The sequence below is a fragment of the Lepisosteus oculatus genome, chromosome 2 (genome assembly GCF_040954835.1).
Source record: "Lepisosteus oculatus isolate fLepOcu1 chromosome 2, fLepOcu1.hap2, whole genome shotgun sequence".
NCBI classification, from domain to species: Eukaryota; Metazoa; Chordata; class Actinopteri; order Semionotiformes; family Lepisosteidae; genus Lepisosteus; species Lepisosteus oculatus.
The window spans coordinates 40,617,673-40,630,432 of NC_090697.1; the positions used below are offsets into that span (position 1 = coordinate 40,617,673).

The window sequence follows — 12,760 nt, forward strand, 5'->3', positions numbered from 1 at the left end:
CTCTCAAACCCCTTAAGTGTAATATACAATATGTGGATACATACTGTACGGTCTGATCTCACTGCACTACAGATATACAGCATTTTATTTTCTGGATCAGAATAAAAGTTAAAATACCTGTAAGAAAAGTAAACAAAATATAAGAGCTATCACTTCATAATCCCAGATTTCTGACTGCATTCCTATTATTTTTATGACTATCGAACAATTTTATGACGTTCACAGCAACCTCGCAGCACTGAGCCAGGGGACAACACTAACGCGCAGCGAAGCTTCAAAGCGTACTGCTGGAACGACTGTCGTAAAATTGTCAAAACGGAATGCGGCAAGGTGGCACAGGCTAGAAAGAGGGTGGATGGGATTAGTTCTGTTAAACGAAAATGTGAAGATTTTATTATCGGGGCTGTAAATTGTACACATGTGGTTGCAGGGGTTTAGGGATTTTAGCGTTCGTACCATTGCATTTTAATCTATTGCAAAGCTTGGTGTAAGTTGTTTTTGCGATGCTTTCGGCTTATTGTAAAAGTAACTTGATAACATGTGCAAAAGGACATGTACTTAGTCCCTTAGTGGACAGATACAGTGCTGTAGCTCTGTCTTGTGGATTGTGGAGCACGACAAACGTTATGAAAGCATCGCCGGCAACTTCGGAACAGAAAACATTCATAAAGCACACAAAGACAGAAAGGAAATGCTTCCAAAGGTTGAAAGCCCCGCTATCTTCCCGTGGACAGTCGCTAAACTTTGAAGAGTGCTTTACAGACGGGCTGCTTGTTCTCAGGTCAACTTTTAATACGGGACGTTGTGTTGTGCGTAAGGATAGTTCAGCTTCTGCTCTGCCAATTGCTGTGCACCCAACACAACAAAATAGTTTTTCTTTTCAAACTCAGGGAAACACAGCTATTGACGGTAGGCTGAAAGGATGTTGGGAACATAGTATGAAATACTCCCGTTTGACTTTCCTTTCTACAAAACTTGAACCTGTCTTCCGCACAAATGCAACCTTGGGGGGCTCAGGTGTACCTCAATGCGGTAGGGGCTACAGCAGTACTACTTCTGGGAAGCCCCCAGGAGATGGCAATCATAGCCTGTCAAAAGAGAAGCGGAGTGGGAACGAATCGTCTCCTAACGCAGAGGAGAAGACCCTGTCTCGACCCGAAGGATTGTCTAATTTTAAAGAGCTGGTAGGTGCGGCTGGGAGTGTTGGCTGTAAAGGACAGAAGCGTCTGTAGTTTGATGAAGCAGGGAAGTCAGTTGTTATTCAACTTTGTATAAGGGGTAGGTTGCTACTCAAATACTGATCGACGGGTGACGGTCTTCATGTACACTGCTAGAGTCGGCTGTGTGTCAGTGGGCCACTGTAGCAAACTTTTGTCACTTAAGCCAAGGTGATGAAGAAACGTCGGAAGCTTTTTTACTGTAAATAACAGAAGCGGCACCACTTGGATCTGCTCCGTATTCGATACATGTTAGAAACTGGCTAACATTATTGTTTTTTTCTGGTGAAATTCTATATTATTGTGTTAATATATACACTGCTTTTATGTTGTTAATCTTTTCATTATGGGGCAAAAAGTAAATGAGCAGATTTTTGTAAAAACCTTTTGCGTTTGCTTCAAAGGAAATCTATTTTAATGTTAAAGCAACACACGTTTTTTATTTGTTTAGTATGAAAACCCATGGACGATTCCAAATTTCCTGTGCATGGCAAGAATTGGATTGTCTCCAGTTCTGGGGTACCTGATTGTGGAGAAGGATTTCAATTTATCTCTCTGCCTTTTTGTTTTGGCTGGAGTGACAGACCTGGTGAGTTAAATATTTGGAGAAGCACATATGTATTTTAGGTTTTACAGTTTTGTACTTATTAATAAGTGGCTCCACCATTTTGCTGCACATTTGAAAATTAATTATACAAATTAGATTAGCTACAAAGTAGCTTCCAGTAAAGTGTATGAATAAAGTTGTTTAAAAGCAACAATGTGATTTAGCTCAATTTAAGCCAGACAGAACACCTTACACTCGACAGAACAATCACACTGAGATAAAAGGTTGTTACACATGCAAAAAAAACAGTTATTTAGTTTTTCATTTTGGTTTTATTTTTAGTCTTTATTTGAAGTGTTTTTGAAGGACAGACATAACTTTGCTCAATGTATTTTCTTCAAAGCTGGATGGCTACATTGCACGTAACTGGGCCAGTCAGAAATCTGCTTTGGGCAGTGCTCTTGACCCACTGGCAGATAAAATTCTCATCAGTGTTCTGTATATCAGCTTGACTTATGCGCATCTCATTCCAGGTAAGTAGAACAAGAATGTTGTTTGGTCAGCATCAGAAATAGTTGTCAAAGAATATTAGAATGCTATGTGTCATGAGTGAAAGTTCAGGTGTTAATAGAAACAAATTATTTCAATACGTGTTTAAGCTGTCTTTTACCATTGATAATTGAAATACATTAAAAAGGGGGCATCTTTGGGATCTAGTAAATTAAAGAGGTGTATAGTAGTTCAAGTAGGTAGCTGCATCGGCATGCTTAGGCTGCAAATGAACAAGTAGAAGTTTATTCCATGCTGAAAAAAAGAAGAAAAAAAGAATGTTTCAGCTGTGGAGCCCTCTTCTGATGACACCTGAGGAAGGCTCCACAGCTGAAATATGTTTTTTTTTCTTCTCTTTTCAGAATGAAATAAACTTGTTCCTAAAGAGGTACTGTATATGCTTTGCAGTATGTGGTCAATTAGATGTGCATCATATTCTTTTTCAGCTCCACTGACTGCAATGGTTATTTCAAGAGACATTGCTTTGATTGCAGCTGTTTTTTATGTCCGATACAAAACTGTCCCACCTCCAGTAAGTAACTAAACAAATATAATTATGTACAGTAGCAGCCTAGATTATATATAAATGCTTTGTGAGAATTCTATTATTGTTAAGATATTAAAAAATAACATTGAGATGCAATTTGCTTTTAATATCTTGCTGTCAGTGGTAATCACTATTAAGATATCTATAAACATTTTGTCATTTTATTTTTGTTCTAAGTTTATTTTTGTTATATTACAGTTAGAAAAGACCTTGAATGCCTTTTTGTCACTTTTTACCTTGATGCTTTTTTGTACTCATGCAGTGCAAGATATAAATCATTTTATTTCATTTTTCTTGAAATACAGAGAACCATTAGTAAGTACTTCAACCCATGTTATGCTACTGCTCAGTTGAAGCCAACATTTATTAGTAAGGTAAGACTCTTTATTAACTAAGCAGAACAGTGAACCAATGTACAGGTAGTTCTTAATTCATGCGGGGAGTCAATTCCTGAAAAATGCCACATTATTTAAAAAAAAATGTGAATTAAATCTTAATTCCTCATAGGAATGTATGTACATGGGAGTAGAGGTGCCTTTCAGGACCACTCCCAGCAAGAGATTGAACTGCCAAAAACAGTGGCACACATTTTTACCTGCAAAATATTTATATAATTTTACAAAAATACATACTTTTAAATTAAATGTTTTTTTCGAGTAAAACAATTCAGTTTAATGTAAAATGTGAAATGAAGAGTGTTTTTACTGGTGGGTGATGAATGGTGTGGAAAATCGATCACACGCCTTTTAGTCCTTTTAGTCTACCAGCCTTTTGAATGCCATTCATTTTAATAAGTAATATCAATATATTTTCCTTTTTTAGGGGTAAATGTATTAGAATAACATGATTTGTAATTTTTTTAAGCAATTTATTCATTTGTTTTTTAAAGTTTTTCCTAAGCATGCACCTGGTATGCGCAATGTACATTTTCTCGATTGCTATAAAGATGTACTGGTTTGCTAGCCACAATTAAGCATATTAAAGTGAGAACTAGTTTATTCTAAATTTAGAAATTGAATATTTTTTGGAGGCATGTTCTATGAGAAATGGAGAATGTAATCTGAGAGCTGATTTGTCAAAAGTATCATCTAAAGGTCTCACTTAGGAGCGGTGTAAGCTTTTTGTTTTTGATTGTTACCATCTTTTGTGATGTTCCTGCAAATCATAAAGCATTAATAGTGAACAATAATAGTGAGGAATGAAATATTAATTATTTTAGGTAATTTGACATCCATTATAAATAGATTAAACTGCATAAAGTATAGTATTTATATAAATCTGTAAATAAAGTAGATACTGAAAAGTATATAGTTTAAAATAGATTAAGCTAATTATATAAATAATCTGTACAATAGATTATTCCACATATATTGGTCTATGTGCTTTTCAGATAGCTATCTATTTAATTTAAGCTCTACTCTCCTATTACCTCACAGTCAATATGGTAAATAGGTTTTTGTTTTATTTCTCTCACTGACATTTTTTCTTGAAGTATCTCTTGAGTGTTTCATATTGAAATGTAATAAGACGTGGAAGGTTTGTGAGAGTCAGGAATTGTGCCGTGTTTTTATGTTGCTTTGCAGGTGAACACTGCGGTCCAGCTGGCTCTAGTGGCTGCGTCTTTAGCTGCACCTGTCTTTCACTATGTGGACAGCATATTCCTTCAGGCTCTGTGGTAAGTACATGCAGTATAATGCAGGTTTGTCGTACAGGAACCGTGTTTATAAATATTATAGACCTCACTTGTTGTAAAATAAGCAGGATTCAGGGATAAGATATAGTAAGAAATAAGAAATCTGTAACAGAATTTCCAGCTGTATTTATCATTGAGTGACTGTAGCATTTTGTAATAAGAGAATGCTGTGGATTAAGATGAAGAAGTCAACATTTAAGTATGATTTTAGATTTTCTTTATGTAGAATAGAAAGATTCTGATCAGCATTTGTTTGATATAATTATATCAGATCACCTGGAAAAACTGAGTAACATGGATCCACAGAATCACCATTTATTTATTTTTATTTTTCAGGTATATTACAGGACTCACAACAACAGCATCTGCATACAGCTATTACCACTATGGTAAAAAGACTGTCCAAGTGTTAAACAATACAAAATAATTTTTGGCAGAAACACTGTACTTCAACACTAAAGCAGAATTATGTGATTCATTACAGTTTTTTTTTTGATGATCAATGCAAATATTATCTAAACTTTGGAAATTGTACTTTTCAAGGAAAACAATTATGGAATTTCTGTGCTATATCTGTAACTGACAGTTGATTTACACTTTACTGAATCACACCAATCACAAGGGAATTTAAGTTCCGATCAACTGAAGTTGATGTGCACTTAAAATTGTAAAATTTTCAAAATGTCACATAAACTTGGGACATGTTTTATATTCAGTTAAGATTCAGCCTCTCTTATGGAAGCCTCATCATGAACACCTAAACATTTTTAAATGTTTATATCATGAGGAATCTGAAAATTTTCTGACATAAATAATTAAAAAAATAGACAATCACAAAACTTGTCTGTCTTTTCTATGTGTTGATGCAGTTATAAGGAGGATAAAGCTTAAAATACTGTTGCACACATTTAAGAATTGCTGTCAGTGGTATATCGGATGCTTTTACACTGCATGTGTTGAAATATTAAACAGGAATATAATACTCCGATTGAATTTTCCAAAACAAAAGACTTCTGAATACCAGTCATTCCACACAAACGCAAGATCTTTACATTGAACTTGGAAAAGTCATGTCCTCTATATAAGAGGCAGCAATGTCAAATATGGTAAGAATAATTAAACTTATTTGGTTTTAGAAAATAGTTAAAGATTGTGATACTTCACTTATGCAATATGTTGATAAGTATGTCAGTGATTCATAAGGATCAAAACACAGTGCAGTCAAGAAAAAATGTTATACACTTTGACGGTAATGAAAAAAACGTTATTGATGGAAAATATAATCATGGAAAATATCACTGAATGGAACTGAATTTTAATTAACCTTATACAATAATGACTTTGTGTTGTTGTAATGACTTTCAACAATTCTTGGACATTTCCAGTTTTTCTTTCTACCCTTGAGGCAATGTTTTCTATGTCTTGAAAATGGGTGCTGATGTAGCCTGTTTCTCTTCAAAGTCACAGAATGCTGGATTGGAGATGGAGACTAAACTGGCAAGAAATGCTGTTTCAGCAGGCGGAGGTAGCTTTTTGCAAAGTTTACATATGCAGATAGCCTGTACAATCACAACAACCAGTAGAAGTCCAGCCACACTGGCTAAGGCATAAACAAAAGCAATATTGTCCATGTCAGTTGTGAATGTCGTACAGTGCTCATTTGAAACACCTGCTTTGTTCTTTGCTAAAACGCAAATGTTGTATGCCTTGCCTGCCAACAGCTCATAAACGGTCAACTTTCTAAACATGGGGCTGATGCTTTTAATTGTATTAACTTTTCCTTCCTGCTTGATCTTCAGCTGGTACTCATCTACAACAGAGTAAGGTGCACACCACTGAATTTCTGCAGACTTGTGTGTAATCCTGGATACCTCTGCCATTGTCGGAGGATCGGGACGGACTGTTTCTTGTGATAAACCTGGGCATAAACAATTGTGAATTCGGGCAAGTTCTGAGCAAGGCCGTTGGAGGTGCCTACATCGATCATAATTACATTCTTTCCTGCCTAAGTAGGTCTCGGGCTCAGCTTCATGTGAGTAGTCATTATAATCCAGAAAATCTTGTTTAAAAATTGGTATAGTTGCCATTTTCTGAGTCGGCTTTATTTGCGGTGGGCTTTTGATGGTGGTTCTTTTTAAATCTGAGGCTGATGAGGTGATTGTCCTTTCTGTGTGGACTGTTGATGCAGGTATATTCATTAAAATGGGGGATTGATGCGTAGTCCAGGATTTATGTTCTGTAGTATAGTGAGCTGTGGTGGGAGATGTAACTACAGTTGTTTGATGCACACTTGGAATTGAGACATTTGTTGATGCGCTGTACCTGAAAATGTAATTAATCCATGAGATAAACAGATGACAGCATACAAATATACATATATACACATGCAAAGAATTTTACAAAAATAAGAAGTTTTTAGTATACATTGTTTAAATGGTTACATTGTTGATATGGTTAAAAATTGACCATGGTGTTTCAGACAAATGTTGTTTTTTAACCATTTATAAACATTTTTTCCCTTGAAATAGAGCCTATTATAAAAGACTCTTTCAGAAGGTTCTTGAATGTAGTTGACCCACTTAGACGACAGTGTGGTGAAAGCTGGCACACATACAGTACAGACGAAACCATGAGGAACATAAGGTGTAAACCAAATACACCAACTGATGCAGGATCTTCTGTAAAGTTGTTGTCTATGAAATTTGTCCCATGTGGTTCGATTTGTACAGTGCGTGTTCATGAAATACTACTATTTCTACTAACATTTCTCACAACAAAGTTGAATATAACTACTTATGGTTGTGAGAAAAAGTTTGTGAACCCTTTGGAATTATCTGGATTTCTGCATGAATGGCTTCTAAAATGTGATCTTATCTACATCTAAGTCATAATAATAAATAAAGCCTGTTTTATTTAACAACACACACAACATTTTACATTGTCATGTCTTTATTGAACAAATAGGTTAAACAATCATGATCACTGATGGAAAAAGTATGTGAAAGTATGCAATTGGAGTCAGGTATTCCAATCAGTGAGTCAGCTGTTCCAATCAATTCAGGTGTGGGTTTGCCATTTAAAAATCCCACAATTTTGGTTACCTGCTCTTCACAACAGAGTTCTGTTGAAGTGCAATATGGCCCAATCAAAAGATTTCAAGGGACCTCAGAAGAAGAATTGTTGAAGCCCATAAGACTAGAACTGGAGCACCATTGCTACCTTCCCTAGGAGTGGCCATATAATCCTCAAACAGGTGACAAAGAACCCTAGAGTGACAGCTAAGTAATTGCAGTAATGTCTGTGTTCATGTGTGTACCATAAGACAAACACTGAACGAGGTTACCACAGAGGAAACCACTGCTCTCCAAAAAAACTTTGCTGCCTGTCTCGAGTTTGCTAAAGACCACTTGGATGTTCCACAACAGTTCTGGGTCAATGTTTTGTGGACAGATGAGACAAAAGTTTAACTTTTTGATAAATGTACACAGCGTTGTGTTTGGAAAAAACAAAACACTGTATAGCAACGCCAAAAGCTCATCGCAACTGAAGCACGGTGGAGGGAGTATAATGATGTGGGGCTGCTTTGCTGACTGTGGGGCTGCTTTGCTGACTCAGGGCCTGGATGGCTTGCAATCATTTAGGGACCAATTCCAAGTTGTATCAGGAAATTCTACACCAGAATGTCAGGGTGTCTGTATACGATCTATAACTCTAAAGAAGTTGAGTTATGCAACATGACGATCGACAACACAGGGGTAAATCAACAACAGAGTGGCTAAAACAGAAGAAATTCCATATTTTAGAATGGCCAAGTCAGAGCCCTGACCTCAAACCATTGATAAGATAAGATCACTTTATTATCCATTTACAGTTTCTTGCATTAGGAATTTGTCTTTTCGCATTCCCCAGCTTGCTCTCCATGAGACACACAGACAGGGAGAGAAGCTTGGGGTCAGAGCGCAGGGTCAGCCATTTATATGGCACCCCTGGAGCAGCTGGGGTAAGGGCCTTAGGATTCCTCTGCCGGCCGCAGGATTTGAACTAGCAACCTTCCAGCCACAGGCACAGATCCTGAGCCACAGTGCTGTGGTGTGATCTGAAGCAGGTCATTCAAACAAGCGTCACGAATTGCACTCACGCTTGCAAGCGCTCCCGCATTCCCATGAGCTCTTCTCTCCCCAAACGTTCACGCACCAATCTTCTCAGCACTATTTAAACCCTCACTAGTCTTCCTTTCCTTGCTTACGATTGAGGTCTCCTCCCTGAGCTCCGTACTTGTACGTTCCCAACCCATGTTTACTAGTGTAGATCCCGGGCAATTCGACTCTACGCTTCACTCCGATTATGCCTTCGCCCCCCGATTTGGCATAGGATCCCAATCCTCTGAAGTCCGGTCCACCGTGACAGCAAGACATCCCAAAAATATACATGAACTGAAACAGTTTTATATAAAGGAATGTGCCAAAATACCTGCTAACCGCTGCGCAGGTCTGATCAGCAGCTACAGAAAGTGTTTGGTTGAGGTTATTGCCAGTAAAGGAGGTTCCATTAGTTACTAAATATAACGGTTCGCATACTTTTTCCGTCAATGACCTTGAATGTTTAAACCATTTGTTCAATAAAGTTATGGCAATGTAAAATGTTGTTTGTTAAATAAAACTGTCTTTATTATTATGACTTAGATGAAGATCAGATCACATTTTAGGAGCCATTCATGCAGAAATCCGTATAAATTTTAAGGGTTCACAAACTTATTCTCACAACTGTCAGCTGTTTTTGTTTGTATTTGAATTATTATAAAGCTTACCTTTTCAATGTAGGATTCAGAAGGCAGAGTTTTCTTAGAGCTATACTGTCATTGCCACTTGTAGGCTCAATAATATTATTTGTAACGGATGTGTTCAGTATTGATTGATCACAACTGAAAAATAGTACATTGAACATAAACAATACATTTAAATGTATTACAATCCTTTTTAATTACATATGTACATTAGTAGTTTTGCTAACTTTAATATTTTAATTGTAGCCAATGCACTTAACATGTATCTTATGACATCCTTGAGGCTAAGGTAATCAATCCTAGTGATTCAGTAGTCATGTTCTTAAACCAATAAACAGGCCACATTGTAATATAAATCTGCTTATACACAACACAATGTGCTATTTTGAATGTATACAGTATAACACTGAGTACACATATTTTATGAAACGTCTAATTGAGGTCCTAATTATCTACATTGTGTCTGAGATATTAATTGTTTTGCAAAACAACATGCTTAAATTATCTTTTAACATGGGTCACCTAATCTGGAATTGACCATAATGACATTGATTAGTTTGGCAAGACAGACGACTTAATGAACTTGCATTCTTTTAATGTGCATTTCAGAATTTAAATATTACAAGCTATTTTTTAATAACATGTTATTAAGGCCTTTCTGTTGTATAAAACCTAACCTTTTGTATACTATTGTAGAAACAATAAGCACTTTTAAATTAAAGTTTTTATTTCTGATATGTTATCAGTATCTTACCTGAGGGATAATTCTATTGCTTTGTCGTTTTGGGAATAATCTATTTTCATTGCTAAGGGTGACTCCTCAGAATGTATCATCTTTAATTTGGGCATACAGTCTTTAGGAAAATCTGAAATATTTTTATTTCTTAAATAGAGTTGTTCTACATTCTTGAAAAATGTGCACCACGGATCATCTGCAAATAAAAAAAAAGTTTGTTTTAGGAATTGGAACCTGATATCAAAGAACAGTGTCCGTCTATTGCACAAATTAAAATGATTTAATTTACAGAAATACACAACTCCTGCTACAACTTTTAGATTATTTTAAATTTCCCAAAAACATGCAAATAAAAGAGCAATTTGACAATAATAGCTATATCTGAAGCTAATTTGAAATATTCTGTAATAGTCAACTCTATATACATTACTCGAACAAAGAAATATATTATGCCATATGAACAGTGGATAGGTGCAGATAACTTTAATATGATTGGTCTTTGAATCTAGTTCTTGAGAGGCATTAAAAACAACTAATCCCATAAGTAGGTTTAAATACTCCTTGTTTCATTTTAGTGACTTTCAAATATTTTGAATTACTTTATACTTGAGTATGTGATGCTAAAACATAAAAATAGGCTTATAATTTATTTTTTTAAACAAAAAGATTAATACGATATTTTTTTATGGTTTATACAATAAACCATTACACATGCACCCAAAATAGGTATGCAAAAAACATTTTTACTTTAAAATAAAATCACACTTGCCTTTTACAATAGTAATATTGGTATCACTCATGACAAGCTCCCTGATGATTCCTGTAGAGATATTGGATCCTCCAGAGAAGTTCAAATTAAAATCATTTTGTGACAGGTCAAGGTGCTTCAGAATTGGCATAGCCTCCAAGTCTCGGAGATTCACGGTGCCAATTGCATTTCGTGCAACAGATAAATATTGCAGCTTGGGCCATTGTGGTGCATGTGGAAATGCCTGTAGTCTGTTGTAGCTAAGATCTAACAATTCCAGGTTCACCACTTGTTTCAGAAAAACTTCTTTTATATCATTACCATGGAGTATCAGGTTGTGCAAGTGTGTGAGGTTTTGCAAACTGTGGTCTGTTAAGTACAAAATATTATTTCTGCTCAAGTCCAGTGTTTTTAAAGTGGGTGGTAAACAGGGTGGAATCTCTATTATGTTGTTATTTGATATGTTTAGAATTTCAATTTTAAGATCGCTTAATATCCCACAGGAAAGGTTGTATAAGTTTTTATGAGAGAGATCTATTATCAGGTTGTTGTTTTCTGTGTTCATGAAATTAGAAATCTGATTATTTGTTATTTTGCTTTCAGTTTTCCAAACTATACAGGTGGTCAAAACACATCCTAGTATCAGAAGCATTTTATTTGTTCTTTATGCGTCCTGAAATAAAACAAGTTTTGTTATTTTATTTTGCATTTTAGTGCAGCAATTTTATTAAAATACAGTAAAAGTTTACAACATATCATTGTACCAAGATAGACAATAAAATCAATTTAGAACTTAAAAGTAGTATAATACAGTTTTTGTTATCTTTATATTACTGGATATTTGTTAGGGGGAATACAACTAAGGAAGAAACCACATAAGGTTTATTATTTCTTGGGCTTTGCCAACCCTGCTTTTTAAGTTTGTTTGTTAAAAAGTCACGCGTCTTGAATACAATTTAATAATTTAACATACAAAATAAGGACTGTAAAAAAAAAATCACAAGGCATGTAATTAGACCTTAACTGTAGCCTTCCATTTTGTCTTTGACCACAATTTTTTAAAGATTTTAGCTGTGGATCGTCACATCTTTTGTCTATTTTATTCAGTCTTTACTGTTCAACAGTGTAAATCAAGTAATTCCATCTTTGTCTAATCCATCTTTAGATAAATTGTAAATGTTGTAATTAATGGTACTCACCAGAATCCAAATGAAATCGGTAGGTGTTTTTCCTTTGAAGCAACTGGTATGCTCTTACTTGTAATATTAAAAGGTTCTGACTCCACTTTGTCTCTTAACATACCAAAAAGGAGGGGGAGGGCCGAGTGTAGGGTCATGTTGCTGTTATCTAACAGCTGAAGGGAGTAAACTTATCAGTTCTTTTTCAGTAAAAAGCTGAGATCATCAACTCAGTTTTACCTAAGATATCCTTATAGTAATAAAAATGTTCATGAGCTTTGTGTAACATTAAAACTGTTTTTCACACCCAGTCATAAATACAAAACCCTTTGAAATGCTAAGTATGTATGTGTTTTCTTTCTGTTGTCAATGACATTCCACACATCATAACCCATGTGTGTAATGACCTTGAAAATAAAGAAAAAGAGAAGGTTGGAAACAATTCTGATTGAATGGACAAAAGTGGTACACCTGTTTCAGGTTCAGGATGTACAGAATGTGTACAGTGGCTATAAGTATTCACCTCCCTTGGACTTTTTCATATTTTATTGTATTTCAATTTAGAATCATAATTTATTTACTGGGAACTTCTTGTCATTGATCAACACAAAATATTCTATAATGTCAAAGTGAAAACAAAATTTTCCAGATCCTCGTAAATTAAATATAAATATAATACCAGAAATAACTGCATAATTATTCACCCCCTTTGCTATGGAACACCATATTACTATGGAAATATGTAACTGCTAGCAGGGGGAC

The 12,760-nt window shown here is 35.3% G+C and overlaps 2 protein-coding genes across 2 annotated transcripts; one reads left to right on the plus strand and one right to left on the minus strand.

Annotated features, from left to right (window-relative positions):
- The first annotated feature begins 306 nt into the window (after positions 1-306).
- Positions 307-5,392, plus strand: crls1 (cardiolipin synthase 1). The gene is made up of 7 exons (XM_006625999.3): positions 307-1,184; positions 1,669-1,806; positions 2,168-2,297; positions 2,760-2,845; positions 3,166-3,234; positions 4,444-4,535; positions 4,890-5,392. The coding sequence occupies exons 1-7, from the start codon at positions 504-506 to the stop codon at positions 4,978-4,980; spliced, it is 1,287 nt and encodes a 428-aa protein (XP_006626062.1). The 5' UTR covers positions 307-503; the 3' UTR covers positions 4,981-5,392.
- On the minus strand, positions 4,855-12,621 carry LOC102695832 (leucine-rich repeat neuronal protein 4). The gene is made up of 5 exons (XM_015351328.2): positions 12,020-12,621; positions 10,842-11,493; positions 10,091-10,268; positions 9,361-9,474; positions 4,855-6,875 (listed from the first exon to the last, which is right to left on the minus strand). The coding sequence occupies exons 2-5, from the start codon at positions 11,470-11,472 to the stop codon at positions 5,969-5,971; spliced, it is 1,830 nt and encodes a 609-aa protein (XP_015206814.1). The 5' UTR covers positions 11,473-11,493; positions 12,020-12,621; the 3' UTR covers positions 4,855-5,968.
- Between the last annotated feature and the right edge of the window lie 139 nt (positions 12,622-12,760).